This window comes from Miniopterus natalensis, chromosome 22 (assembly GCF_054644295.1).
Source record: "Miniopterus natalensis isolate mMinNat1 chromosome 22, mMinNat1.hap1, whole genome shotgun sequence".
NCBI classification, from domain to species: domain Eukaryota; kingdom Metazoa; phylum Chordata; class Mammalia; order Chiroptera; family Miniopteridae; genus Miniopterus; species Miniopterus natalensis.
In genome coordinates, this window is record NC_142102.1 from 5,787,080 (window position 1) to 5,800,093 (window position 13,014).

General features: G+C 42.5%; 1 protein-coding gene across 1 annotated transcript in view; it reads right to left on the reverse strand.

Moving 5' to 3' along the window:
• Window positions 1-3,293: 3,293 nt before the first annotated feature.
• Window positions 3,294-13,014, reverse strand: part of ETFA (electron transfer flavoprotein subunit alpha) — a 35,057-nt gene continuing 25,336 nt past the window's right edge. The window contains exons 10-12 of the mRNA XM_016209570.2: window positions 11,558-11,623; window positions 6,824-6,904; window positions 3,294-3,585 (exon numbers count right to left, since the gene is read on the reverse strand). Of these exons, the coding sequence (XP_016065056.1) occupies window positions 3,547-3,585; window positions 6,824-6,904; window positions 11,558-11,623 (186 nt within the window). The 3' untranslated portion in view covers window positions 3,294-3,546. The remainder of the gene's footprint in view (window positions 3,586-6,823; window positions 6,905-11,557; window positions 11,624-13,014) is intronic.

Genomic DNA, 13,014 nt, shown 5'->3' on the forward strand with positions numbered 1-13,014 from the left:
TTCTTGATATGCTGGCATATTTAATTCCAATATTACAAACAAGGAACAAAGACCAACTAATAGAGAGTATTTCTAAGTATTCAACACATGTCCACTAAACAAGCTGTGGTAGGTCCATGGCTGCTGGCTGCCTCACTTCATATGCATTTGCTACTCGTCCATTCGCTTTGCTATCTGCTTACATTCCTAAGGAGTAACAGCCATCAAAGTTTTAGAAAAATGTAAGACAGACCTACAACTGGGAAAATTCTATTAATTTTTCCTGCAAATCAGGAAAAGATATATACCTTTCACAGTACCAGCCCTGGTCCAGCTCCTGAAATGGTATTACTTGAGGGCAAACTTTGAGAACCACTGACCTATGAGGAAAAAGGCCAAACTCCTCAGCCCATCAATCAATCTCTTCCAAAACCCCTTCCCTGGTATGCACACCCCCATGTTTCTGCCCTTCACTGCCTCAATCATCTATATGAGCTCTGATCTCAGTTTCCCCTTCTGCTCCAACACGCTAATACTGAAGCCTCCCCGCCAGGATGACAGGGCAGGCTCACGGAGGGAGACCTCTCTGATACGTTCTTGCTGACTTTTAGGCCGTCTGCTTTTCTAATCACTGGGTCTCATCTCATCTTTCCTGGTAACTGCAAAATCTTGAGAGTTGGGCCCCAGTGGCCCGTATTCTCAGAGCCCAGTGGGGTGCTGTTCTTCCAGACCACAAGCTCTCCATTCAGGACAGGCTGGGCCACTCTCTCCTGGGTGTTTGCTCCAGAACCTGCATAGCACAGCTGGTGAGCCAGGGAGCCCAGCAGGCACATTCTGCACAGAACTGCTGAGCCCGCAGGGCTGGGGAGAAACTGGACCCTGTGTTTTCTCAGCCACTGAAAAGCTGAGTGAGGGGCCATCCTCCTGATCCAGATGCCCTTTCAGGGATGCCCTTCTACGTGAATATTTCTGCCTAAGTAACCAGGCCATCAAATTCCCAGGGGCTATATGAGGTGGACCAACGACCTTAAAAGACTCGGGAGAAAGGCAGGAAAAGCACACACACCAAGGAAAGCTGCCCGTAACACCTTTCACCCACACTGCTTTCAGGGCCACAGCTCTGGGCCCTCAAGCCAGAAGCAGGGCAGTCATTGGAAGCTGACAGCTTGTTTCCACTAAAACACACAGATAAAGGGCACGTCAAACCTTCTGGCATATGTAACGTCGTAACAACTTGTCCCCACCTCACTCAACTGCCTTCTAAAGGTAAAGTCTAAGTGGGTACTCAGAGGGTCTTCGGAGTTGAATAAAATGCTGCTGGAAAGACAAACCCAGAATACCATCTCTCCTCCTTGATGAGGACCCTGCGTGTGCCCACCCCACCCCTCAGCACTCAGTGCCCTTTACCTGAGGGTGCTGTGCAGCAAGTCTCCCTGTTCCTGCAGCCGAGGCAAGACAGAAGCACACCCTGGTGATGCCACCGCTCTGAAGCCAGACTTCCTGGTTTCAAATCCTAGCTCTCATTTATAAGCTGAATTTGGCAAGTTATATTACCTCTTTGTACCTCAGTTTCCTCATCGGTAAAATAGTAATATTAACAGCATCTATTTTACAGGGTGGTATGAGAACTAAGGGGTTTAACGTGTATGAACTGTTACAATGGTGCCTGGCATACAGTAAGAACCACACTTACGCTATTATGATGGTGATGAGTTGCAGCCAGTAAACCTAAGTGAACAGCTGCGTGGGGTGGAGCAGTCACGACTACAAGAAGCCAAAGGGAGACAGACCCAGCAGTTCAACTCTGAGGCTAGGAACCACGTCAGGGTACAACCTGAGACAGTCCTCCCTTTGCTGTCTCTCCTGTCCCAAGTTATTGTCTCCAACAGGGATGAGGGGTAAATGGAGACACCCCTGAGCAAGGCCGGCTCCCCGGGGAAGAGCCTCAAAGACAGCAATAAAACATGGGAGTTAGCTGGGCCGGCGTGGCTCAGCGGTTGAGCATCGACCTATGAACCAGGAAATTGGGGCACGTGCTGGGTTACCGGCTCCATCCCTAGCAGGACACATGCAGGAGGCAGCCGATCAATCTCTCTCACTGATGCTTCTCTCTCTCCCTTCCTCTCTCTGAAATCAATAAAATATTAAAAACAAACAAACAACAACAAAAAAAACACCATGGCAATTACTTTCCCAAAAATGATTCAAGCATGTGACCTTGGACAGGTCACTTTACCTTCTTCACTTCTTCCACAGTGTCCCCATCCATACAAGGGGCTGGATGGACGACTGCGCAGCTCGGACACATTAGGACCTATGGCTGACACAGAGCATCACTTCACTCCTCTCCTCTTGCCTCGTTAGCAGAGGTTGAAATGCCAGGGACATTTAACTTCTAGAAGTGTTTCACAGCAAATGATTATGACACAAATCAAAAAGGTTCAGCTAGTCAACTCTAGGCTGGCCCCTCCGTTCCTCCCACATGTATCACTGGTGACTTCCCATCTCTTCCGTGCTGTTTCCCTTGTTCTGTTAACTCCTATTACTACTGCAGAGCTGCTTCAAAGTGGCAGCTCTGTCACAACTTACCTGCTACTCCTGGACTCCTATGGCCCCAGAAACCTGTCCATGCTGTCTTACAGGCCTGGCCAGAGCCTCCCCAACCTGTTCTGGGCATGCACTCACACAGCTTCTAGCTCCGTGTGACACTCTCAACCTCGGCCATGCCCTAGGACAGCAGAGTGAGTGCCGGAACTAACCACAAGTATGGTGACTCACACGCCTGGCCGCTTTCTGAGAGAGCTCAAAGGAAGCCATCAGGAGGGCAAACGAACAGCCAGAGCATTCTCTGAGATTTTAAGCATTCATAATAATATCAAACTATCTGCCCGCAGACTAGGCCATACTGTCTAAAAGCAGCTCCTCCTTCTCCGCTCCCCTCTCCTTTACAGACTCAAAGTCCTACAAGCGGACAAGACCTTAAAACAAAATGGGATACAATCTAACTTCAACCAACAAGTACATTGAGCAGGGTAAGGCTGAAGTCAGCACTGCTACTGTCACATTAGTTATGATTTTCTGAAGCCGGTTATATTTTAGATAAAGCTCACGCTGTGTGGCTGTGCTTTCTTAACTCTGAATTTGCCAATCCAGTTCCCTTCTCTTAACTACTAGATTAGGTGGAGTATGATGACAGCAACATGCATGTTTACAATCTTGCCTCAAACACGTTAGAAAGTCAGGCAAAGGAAAAAAATGAAATTTTACTACCTTTCTTCAATTTTCTCTCTTTACAAAGCTAGGCATATTTCTGGTTGTAGTTCTAAAGCTGTGGAAAACTTTTATTATATATTTTATTACAGAATTAGAAAATTTCAAAAATAATTGTTTGCAACCACATTTAAAAAGAAACATAATAGTCCCATAAAAAAAGCATTTGGCATCTGTTAGAATTTTTCCTCAAGTTATGAAATGCAGCTTTCCAGTGATTATTATAATAGCCATGAATATCTATGATTCCAGCAGAATACTCTCATAATTTTTCTTCTTAACATATATGATCATGACTCATTTTTTCTTCAATAGCTCAGTCATTTCAGGAACTACCTGCAAATTAAAAAAAAAAAAAAAAGCCACTTGAGCCATTGCTGTGATACGGTCACCACTCCTTAAGAAATCCTTGGAGGCCAAAGGAAAGATTGTGAGTCCCTCCTCAGGCACACGTGCCTCTCCCCCCTCCCGGGAACTCTGCTCACCTCATCTGTCCTCCCATCGTGGGAGAGACCCCCAGACATAAGCCTCAGAAAGGCTCCACACAAAACAGGAAGTCCAGTGTTTCCTGTCTGTGCCCAGAGTGCCTCTGAGTTTCTGGCATTCTTCCTTCCCTACTGCGCTCCTGGCCTTTCCTTCACAGGCCACATGAAGTCTCTTGCTCAGTCATGACCCCTGTCAATCTCCTTCAACTCTTCTCCCTGTATGTTCATTCCCTCACAGTTCATTTTTCAAACATCGCTGATGCTTTGCGGCACACGTTACTTTCTTCTGGCACATAAAAATGAGCTGCATGCTGAACACTGAAGGTCATTACTCTGTTAAAACCAAGGCCTTCTGCTAACGCAGCGCCTGGCCAGCAGACAGAGTAAGGAAACACAGTGAGGGGAGCTGGTCCCCAGGTTAAAAAGGATTATTTACTAATCCTTGAGTCTTCACAGTTCAGTGGCTGCAACTGGAGCTTTCACTGTGAAGCTGCCTTGTGACAGCCTGGGCAATGACAGCCGCTGTGTATGGAAACTGCAGGGGGACATCACACGCAGCCCACATGAACACCGGCTGAGCTACTTGTGTAAAATATCAATTACCCAGGCTTCCAAGGGGCTGCCCACTGCCACAGCACAGCACCAAGATCCCAGCCGCAGCCCACTGATGAATACAGCCTCTCAATTATTTAAGAGAGCTACATTTCCATTAGGTGGAAATAATGTGTTCGTACAAAATTTATTAAGGAGATTGTCAACATGTTGTTTCTTCCGAATGTCACTTTGTCTGCAGCCTATTGAAAGGCCCATGTTTACCATGGAGCCAGCAGGCATTAGCTCAGGGGCAGCATCAAGTGCTGGCACCACTTCTCCCACTTTCCTCCGTGGACAGGCCATGAGTTCATGCCAGTCACTCACACGACATGCCCACGTGGGACAGATGTTGTTTCATGAGAAACAGGCTAGAGCCCAACTTCTTTGAAAGGAAACATGAATTGGGTTTAGAACACAGTTTTCCTTACAGAATGTCCCCCTGCCACACTCCCCAAAAAAGGGCTGAGGGGCACTGCCCAGGCACAGCACACAATGCCTAGTCAGGGAAAAGAAAACGATTCTTCAGGTTCACAGGGTGTGTGGAGGCCTGAGCACACGGAAAGACCTGGATTCTTATTTTTCTTGTTTTCGACACTGCAGAGCAGCTCCCGGTCAGAAAGGCCAATGAGAATGAAGCTGTTGTTTTATCCTCATGCAAGGGTATTTTTTCCACTGATTTTTTGAGAGAGAGTGGAGGGGAGGGAAGGGGGGGAGAGAGAGACAGACATGGACTGGTTGCCTCCCACGCGCGCCCAACTGGGATCGAGCCTGCAACCGAGGTACGACATGCCCTTGACCAGGAATCGAACTAGAGACCCTTTGGTCTCCTGGCTGACACTCTAACTACTGAGCCAACTGGCCAGGGAGAGAATGAACTTACATTTAAAACAAGACCACATGCTGCTGTAATCAAATACAGCTACATTTTACTGATCTACACAATGCTTCATCACGCTATGCTGTGTGGAGGACAGACAAATCTGTGCTGATTCCTGCCCAAAAGGAGTGGGCCCCTACCTGGGGAGACTAGACAGAGCCCGCAAGCCACCCACTCAGAAATATGCTCATCTGACCCTTTATGTAAGAGGCTGAGAAGAGTGGCACCGAATACTCCAAATTCAGGAGCCCGCAGGAGGAGAGGTTAGTATGGACTAGAAGTCAGAGCATTAACATGGAGAAGAAACAAGGATCTTGGGGGTGCGGGAATGGATCATACACAGCGCTGGTAAAGCCACAAGAACGTGCCAACCCTCTTGCTGGGTGGACCACCTCTGGCTCTGTCCTTAGGCTGCACAGTCTCTATTAAGGCCCACACAGCTCTCTAGTGAGGGGTTCCTCACTCCAGCAGACCCACTTCTCCAGGGTGGGATGCTACTTTCAGAGCCTCCATTGCTGCACGAGAATTTTCTGCACAAGGTAACCTAGAAGGTTGCAGGCAGGCCCTGAGGGACAAAAGGAGGCTAGGTCATGCATAAACTGTAACCTTTACATGTGGCCAAATGACTCTTAGGTGCTCATCAATACCACTCAGTAATTTCTTTCCCAGGGAGGACAAATACGGCTAGCAGCAGAGCGGAAAGACCACCAGGAAAGTGAAGAGTATGCCAGCGGGAAGCAGCGTTCCCCCACACCTATCACGCCAGGAAGGCTCTAATTCTCAAGCACAGCTACCAGAGCGCACTTGTTCAGTCAGATAAGCTGGGCCTGAGTGCCCACATCCCCCAGAAAAGCTATAGCATCACTGGCAAATCATCACATGAGAGGGTTTGATGTGAATTACCTTTTTTTTTTTAATTCGTTATTGTTGAAAGCATTACAGATGTCGCCCCTTTTCCTCCATTGACCCCCTCCACGGCCCTCCTACCCCCACCCTAGGCCTTCACCACACTATTGTCCGTGTCCGTGGGTTATGCATATATGCATATAAAGTCTTTGGTTAATTAATACCCCCCCCACACACCCTCTTAAAAAAAACACCTCTCTCTTGCATGCTTCAATGTCTCTGGGTCTATTTTGCTTGGCAGTTTATTTTGTTCATTAGCTTCTTCTTAAAGAAGACCCTTCAACATTTCATGTAATACTGGTTTGGTGGTGATCAACTCCTTTAGCTTTTTCTCGTCTGTGAAGCTCTTTATCTGACCTTCAATTCTAAATGATGTGACTTTCTTTACAGTAACTGCCAAATATGATTCGAGGTTCACACAGTATATTAACTCAGCACATAAGATGCCAAGAGCCATATGGATATTATAAAGACAGTATAGACTCCTTAAAGGGAAAGTTATAATGCTCTATATAAACATCATGTATTTATTAGGACAACTTCACCTTAAGTAGTTCAAAATTGTGTATATGTATTAATATATACATACACAGAAATACACACAGATACATAAACACACAATGCCTCCCTATAACAGCTTCCTCCCTGATCAACTCTGAGAGGTGCTCAGATGAAATCTAGGTAATAGCCATCATGCTCAATGCCAGCTTACCTTGAATAAATCTGCAACTATTCCATAATCTGCCACTTGAAAAATTGGAGCTTCTGGGTCTTTGTTAATTGCCACAATTGTCTGTGAAATAGAAACAAGGAATTTGGCCTTTGTCAAGAAAATATACTACATAAATTGACAGTTCTCTTTTAACTTCCCTAATAACAAATTTGTAGTGTTAAAAATGTTTACCAATTAAGACTCATTTGTGCCAATACTGTAAATTTAGAATTTTCTGTGTTGGAATATAAAGTTATCTCCCACCCCCACCACAAGCCCATCATAGTAATAAAATGGTTTTAAATTACTATTTTTTAGAGTTCTTTTTTGACTTATAAACAAATGTTTATTTTAGATAAGTAACAAATCAGAGGAGAGGACTATGGGAAGCAACAAAAATCTGTCTCCTCACCTACACAACAACTACCCTGGCAGAATCTGTCTGATGTAACCATCTGAGAACTCTGGAGACTATTGAAGGCTTTCAACTTCCAGCGGAAGGCCTGCAGGGTAAACTGCAGCTCTTAATGCAGGGAGCTAGCCATCCTGTCTCCCCACCCAACTCCAGTAGCAGGTCACTGTGCACATGTTCCTGGAGCAGCTTGCACACAGCTCGCAGGAGCCAGAGTCAGCAAAAAGGAACCTGTCCTCCAAATACTGGGGGTCTGTGCTTTCATCACTGACAGCTGTTTCAGATCACAGAAGGGCAGCCACTGCTGCTGCACCTCCCCCATTGTTGCAAGCCCCTCACCCTCTGGCTAAAGTTATTTGCAGAAGATTTAAAGGGACACTGTGCTTTTTCTGGCCACTTCATGTTTGGTTTTCTCCCCTTTTCAGAACCAGACTAGGAAATTCAAAAGCAACTGCATAGGTGGGGAAATTACAGTGACTACACATGCCCAGGGAAAGGTGTAGGTTCAGAAAAATCTGGAGAAGACCTTATGCTCACACATCAGGTTAATCTTCAATACAGACATCTACAACCATCAAAATAACAAGAATAAACAAACACAATAACAAAATAATAGCAAATCCTAGAGGAGAATCTGAGGTGAGTAATACCACATTATTAGATTCACATGTCCAGTTAAAAAAAAAAAAAATCACAAGGCATACAAAGAAACAGGAAAGTATCGTCCACACAAAGGAAAAAATTCAACAGAAGCTGTCCCTGAAAAAGACCTGATGGCCAATCTACTAGACAAAGACTTTAAAACAACAATCTTAAAGATGCTCAAAGAACTAAAGAAAGATGTGGAGAAAGTCAAGAAAATGATGTCTGAACAAAATAAAAAGATAAAAAACCTAAAAAGAGGCCAAAAGGAAATTCTGGAGCTGAAAAGTGCAAAAACAAGTGAAATTCACTAGAGGAATTCAAAGGTAGATTTGAGCAGGCAGAAGAATGAATCAGCAAATATACACATCGGACCACTGAAATTATCGAATCTGAAGAAGAGAAAGAAAACAGATGAAGGAAAAGTGAACAGAGACTAAGGGACCCATGGGCTACCATCACGCAGACCAAAATACATTATTTGGGAGTCCCAGAAAAAAAGAAAGAGAAAGGACGGGGCAGAGAGAATATCTGAAAAAATACTTTGCAAATTTGATGAAACACAAAAATGTAAAAATCCAAGAAGCTTAACAAACTCTAAGAAAGATGAACTCAGAGCCCCACACTGAGACACACTATAATTAAACTTTTGAAAGTCAAATATAAAGGGAAAATCTTGAAAATAGGGAGAGAGAAGTGACTCAGTACATACAAGGAATGCTCAATAAGATTATACCAGATTTCTCATCAGAAACTATGGAGGCCAGAAGGAAATGAGCTCATATATTCAATGTTCTAAAAGAAAAAAACTGTTGGCCAAGAATCCTATATCTACCAAAACTGTCCTTCCAATGATAGTTTTTCAGAAATTAAAAAACCCTTCCAAAAATTCACACAGAATATCAAGGAACAAACAATAACAAAGCTGGAGGACTCACATTCCTAATTTTAAAACTTACTACAGAGCTACAGTAATTAAAACAGTGTGGTATTGGCATAAAGACAGATATATACACCAACATCATAGACAATTTTTGATAAGGGTATCAGAACCATTCAATGGGGAAAGGACAACGTTTTCAACCAACAGTGTCAGGAAAACTGGATATCCACGTACAGAAGAATAAAGTTTCACCCTTACTTAACACGGTATACAAAAATTAACTCAAAATGGATCAAAGATTTAAATGTAAGACCTAAAACTCTTAGATGAACACATAAGGCAAAAGCTGCATGACGCTGGTTTCGGCAATAATTTCTTAAACATGACGTTAAAGGTACAGGCAATACGAGAAAAAAAATAGGCAAACTGAACTCCGAAATTAAAAATTTTTGTGGATGAAAAGGCACTGTCAAAAGAACAAAAAAGCAACCCCCCAAAATGGGAGAAAATATCTGCAAATCATATATCTGATAAGGGATTAATATACAGAATATATTTTAAAATAAAACTCTAAAACTCAACAACAAAAACCCTGATTCAAAAAGGTGGCAAATAACTTGAATAGCTACTTCTCCAAAAAAAGATATGCAAATGGCCAATAAGCACATGAAAAGATGTTCAACATCACTGATCATTAGGGAAATGCAAAACAAAACTACAATAAGATATCACCTCACAGACATTAGGATGTTACTATCAAAAAGATAACAAGTGCTGGTGAGGATGTGGAATAATTAGAACCCTTGTGAATGACTGCTGGGAACGTAAAGTGGTACAGCCACTGGGGAAAATATGGCAGTTCCTCAAAAAATTAATAATAGAATTACTATATGAACCAGCAATTCCATTTCTGGGTATATACCCGTAAGATTTGAAAACTGGGTCTCAAAGGCATATTTGTACACTCATGTTCATAGCAGCACTGTTCACAACAGCTAAAATGTGGGAGCAACCCAGTGTCCATCAACGGATGAATGAGTAAACGAAATGTGACGTGCGTATATACATATGGTGGAATAGTATTCAGCCTGAAAAGGAAAGACATTAAAGAAGGAAATTCTGACATAGCCTACACAACATGGATGAACCTTGAGGACATATGCTAAGTGAAATAAAAGTCACAAAAAGAAAAATACTGTACAATGATTCCACTTACATGAGGTACTCATAGTAGTCAAAATTTGAGAGACAGAAAGTAAAATGGTGGTTGCCTGGGGGAATGGGGAGTTATTATTTAATGAGGAATTATTGTTTCAGTTTTACAGGATGAAGGGTTCTGGAGATAAATGGTGGTGGTTGCACAACATTGTGAAGGTACTTTAATTAATACCGCTGACACTGTGTACACAAATTTTAATTATACACTTAAAATGGTTACGATGGTAAATTTTACATGTATTTTAATAGAAAACAATTTTTAAGTTGAGTATGCTAAAAAAAGTTTAATTTTACTGTAATTTATACCTTAATAATCTGACTTAAACAAAATATAACTGGGAAGTTTTGCAGGTCAATGAAAAATTTTAGATACACTGAATAAACCATTTGAGCACCCCAAGAATGTAGTACGAGTTCATACTGAATACGTATTTGTTGACTGTGCAGACAGATGAAGTCTTGGCTCAAGGCTATTCTTATAGACTGTTCCCCAACACTGGTCTTCTCACTTTAGTTGCTCCCTTTTTGCTTTGACGTATGCTATCTAGCCCACCTCTCTCACAATCTAGCCCTGTTGGCATGGAATGAGAATTTTCACCAGGATTATCTTGGCAGGCAGAATCTTTAATTTTCAAGAAGCAGTATTCTAGATATGTCTGAACTGGCCCAGCTAAAAATATTTTTTAAGATTGCTGGTGTTGGAGTGTTTTTCCCCCTTTAACACAGCAATAACATTTTCCCCACTGGCACTGCTGTTTTCAGAACTCAGTAAAGAAACCTGTCACCCAACTGTGAAATCTGATTGGTTTTGAGGCAATTCATTTGAAGTTACAAGGAGGTAGTGTATGCATCTTTTCAAGGCAGAAGTTAAGCCTATTAAAAGTTTTATTGCCTTTTATATCAAACTTCCATCTGAATGGATAAAAGCAGAAGTGTCAGAAGCATCTCTGACTTTATGAAAGACTAAGTTCAAAATTCAAACTGTACACTGTTATGCATGGATTAATGTGTCATACTCTGAAATATGTCCAGAGTCATTACACAGGACTTCCAGATACAGTCCAAGCAGCAAGTTAAAAGCAATGTTTCTTCTGTACACTGTATTTTTTTAAAATTACTGCAGTACTAAGACACTAACTCAAAATGAGTCAGTCACACTTTAGTAACAACCCAAGAAGAGGGGCCTTTCTGGTATATGAGGGGGGACTGTTAGGGAACCAGGGTGAGGCAGACAGAAAATGAGGGGTCAGAACCTCAAGTTGTTTTCACCCCACATTTTCTATCCACAGATTGTCAGAGCTGAAAGGGACCTCAACACTTGCATGGGGCAGGCAAGGAACTGAGGTGCACACAGGGCATGCCATGAGGTAAGCTAGCACTGGAGCTGGGACTTGGGGTCAGGCCTTTCTCCATGGCACAGCACTGCCTCTCTTATATCTTCAGGCAGGGAACAGAACATATGCCTTTCAATTCCCAGTACTACATGAACGGTTGAACTTCACACTGAAACATACAGTGAAACCAAAAATTATAAAGATGAAAATTTCTCCACTTAGCATCACTACTGTTGTGTAATTACCTTGCTGTCTTTCATCCCAGCTAAATGTTGGATGGCTCCAGATATTCCTACAGCAATATACAGTTCCTGAAATAAAAGAGAGCATATCATTAATATGTATCTATATAATACCTTCCAAAGTATTTGTTATTAGCAATTCAAGTCTTATGCAAAAGATATCGAAATAATATAGATGCAATAAGTATCATCTAAATCATGCCTATCCTCCTTCCCTGATCTCCCTAACCCAGAGTCATCTTTTCCCTCTGAATTCCTATAGTCGTGGTGGTGTAAGAAGTGTGGATCATGAGAATATCTGAGCATTAACTATGTGTAAACCAACATGCTAAGAATTTCACATCAACTGTTTCACTTAATCTCACAATGTCCTCTGAGGTAGCACTTTTGTCTGTGATACTCATCATTTTGTACCTATTTATTCACAATATACACACAATGTATTGTAACACATACACAGACTCACACATTAAAATTACTTTGACTTAGTTGTTTGCCTTCTCATAAAGGATTATTTGTTAAAATGGTAGTCAGGATATATTTATTAAACTTCCTATTTAGAAAAGTCAAAAATACAAATTAGTCTCAAGATGTAAGCCATCCACCTTTTCTTCCTTTTCTCCCTCCCTCGGAAATAACAATAAACTTCTCAAAGGCATAGGCTCAACGTTTTATTTCCAACACCCAATAAAAGGGCCCCAAGCTATAGTTTCTAAGTAAACATTGATGATATTTGCACCTCTTTCTATCCCTCTGCCCCAATAATTACAAAGGAAATGACAACTGAATGCTGCTCTCTGTTTGCTTATCTAAAAACTTTAAAGTATCCACATCTGAAAATTAAAATTCACTATCATCGTTGGGTGCTGGAATATCGGGGGAACACTTTGTAAAGTATATGACTGTCAAACCACTATGTTGTACACCTGAAACCAATACAAAATAGTATTGGTCCTGGCTTGGGTAAGGGTTGTACCTACCATGTAACCGAACTGTCACAACAAAGTCTCTCCTCAGTATGAAGAACGTGGAAGGCACTGAAGGTGGCTGTCACCCTCAGTCTTACTACACAGCAGATCCTTCAAAGTCAGTGACAGTGTCCAGTGTCCCACCTTGTTTTCTGCACTGCTCATAATTTAACAACTGCTCAGTCCAAATTCAAAGGGCATTTCAACTGAGATCCATCACTGCCACCTAATGCTATGATTTTCATAACACTGAAGTGTGCGTGCCCATAAATGAGTCATTCCCCCACTGTTTCTCCAGTTGTAAACTGGGGTACAGCTCTGGCACTGGAGCTTTTTACAAAGGTTTCCAGGACACTCTAAAGTGCAGCAAGAGCTACGAGAACAGGGTATCCCTCAGCCTCAGACCTGTAACTCTATCTAGCACACTGATGGGCTATCTATTCCTGGGCCTTATCTTTAAATGCACAGTGTACCCAACTGCTTCTAGAGTAG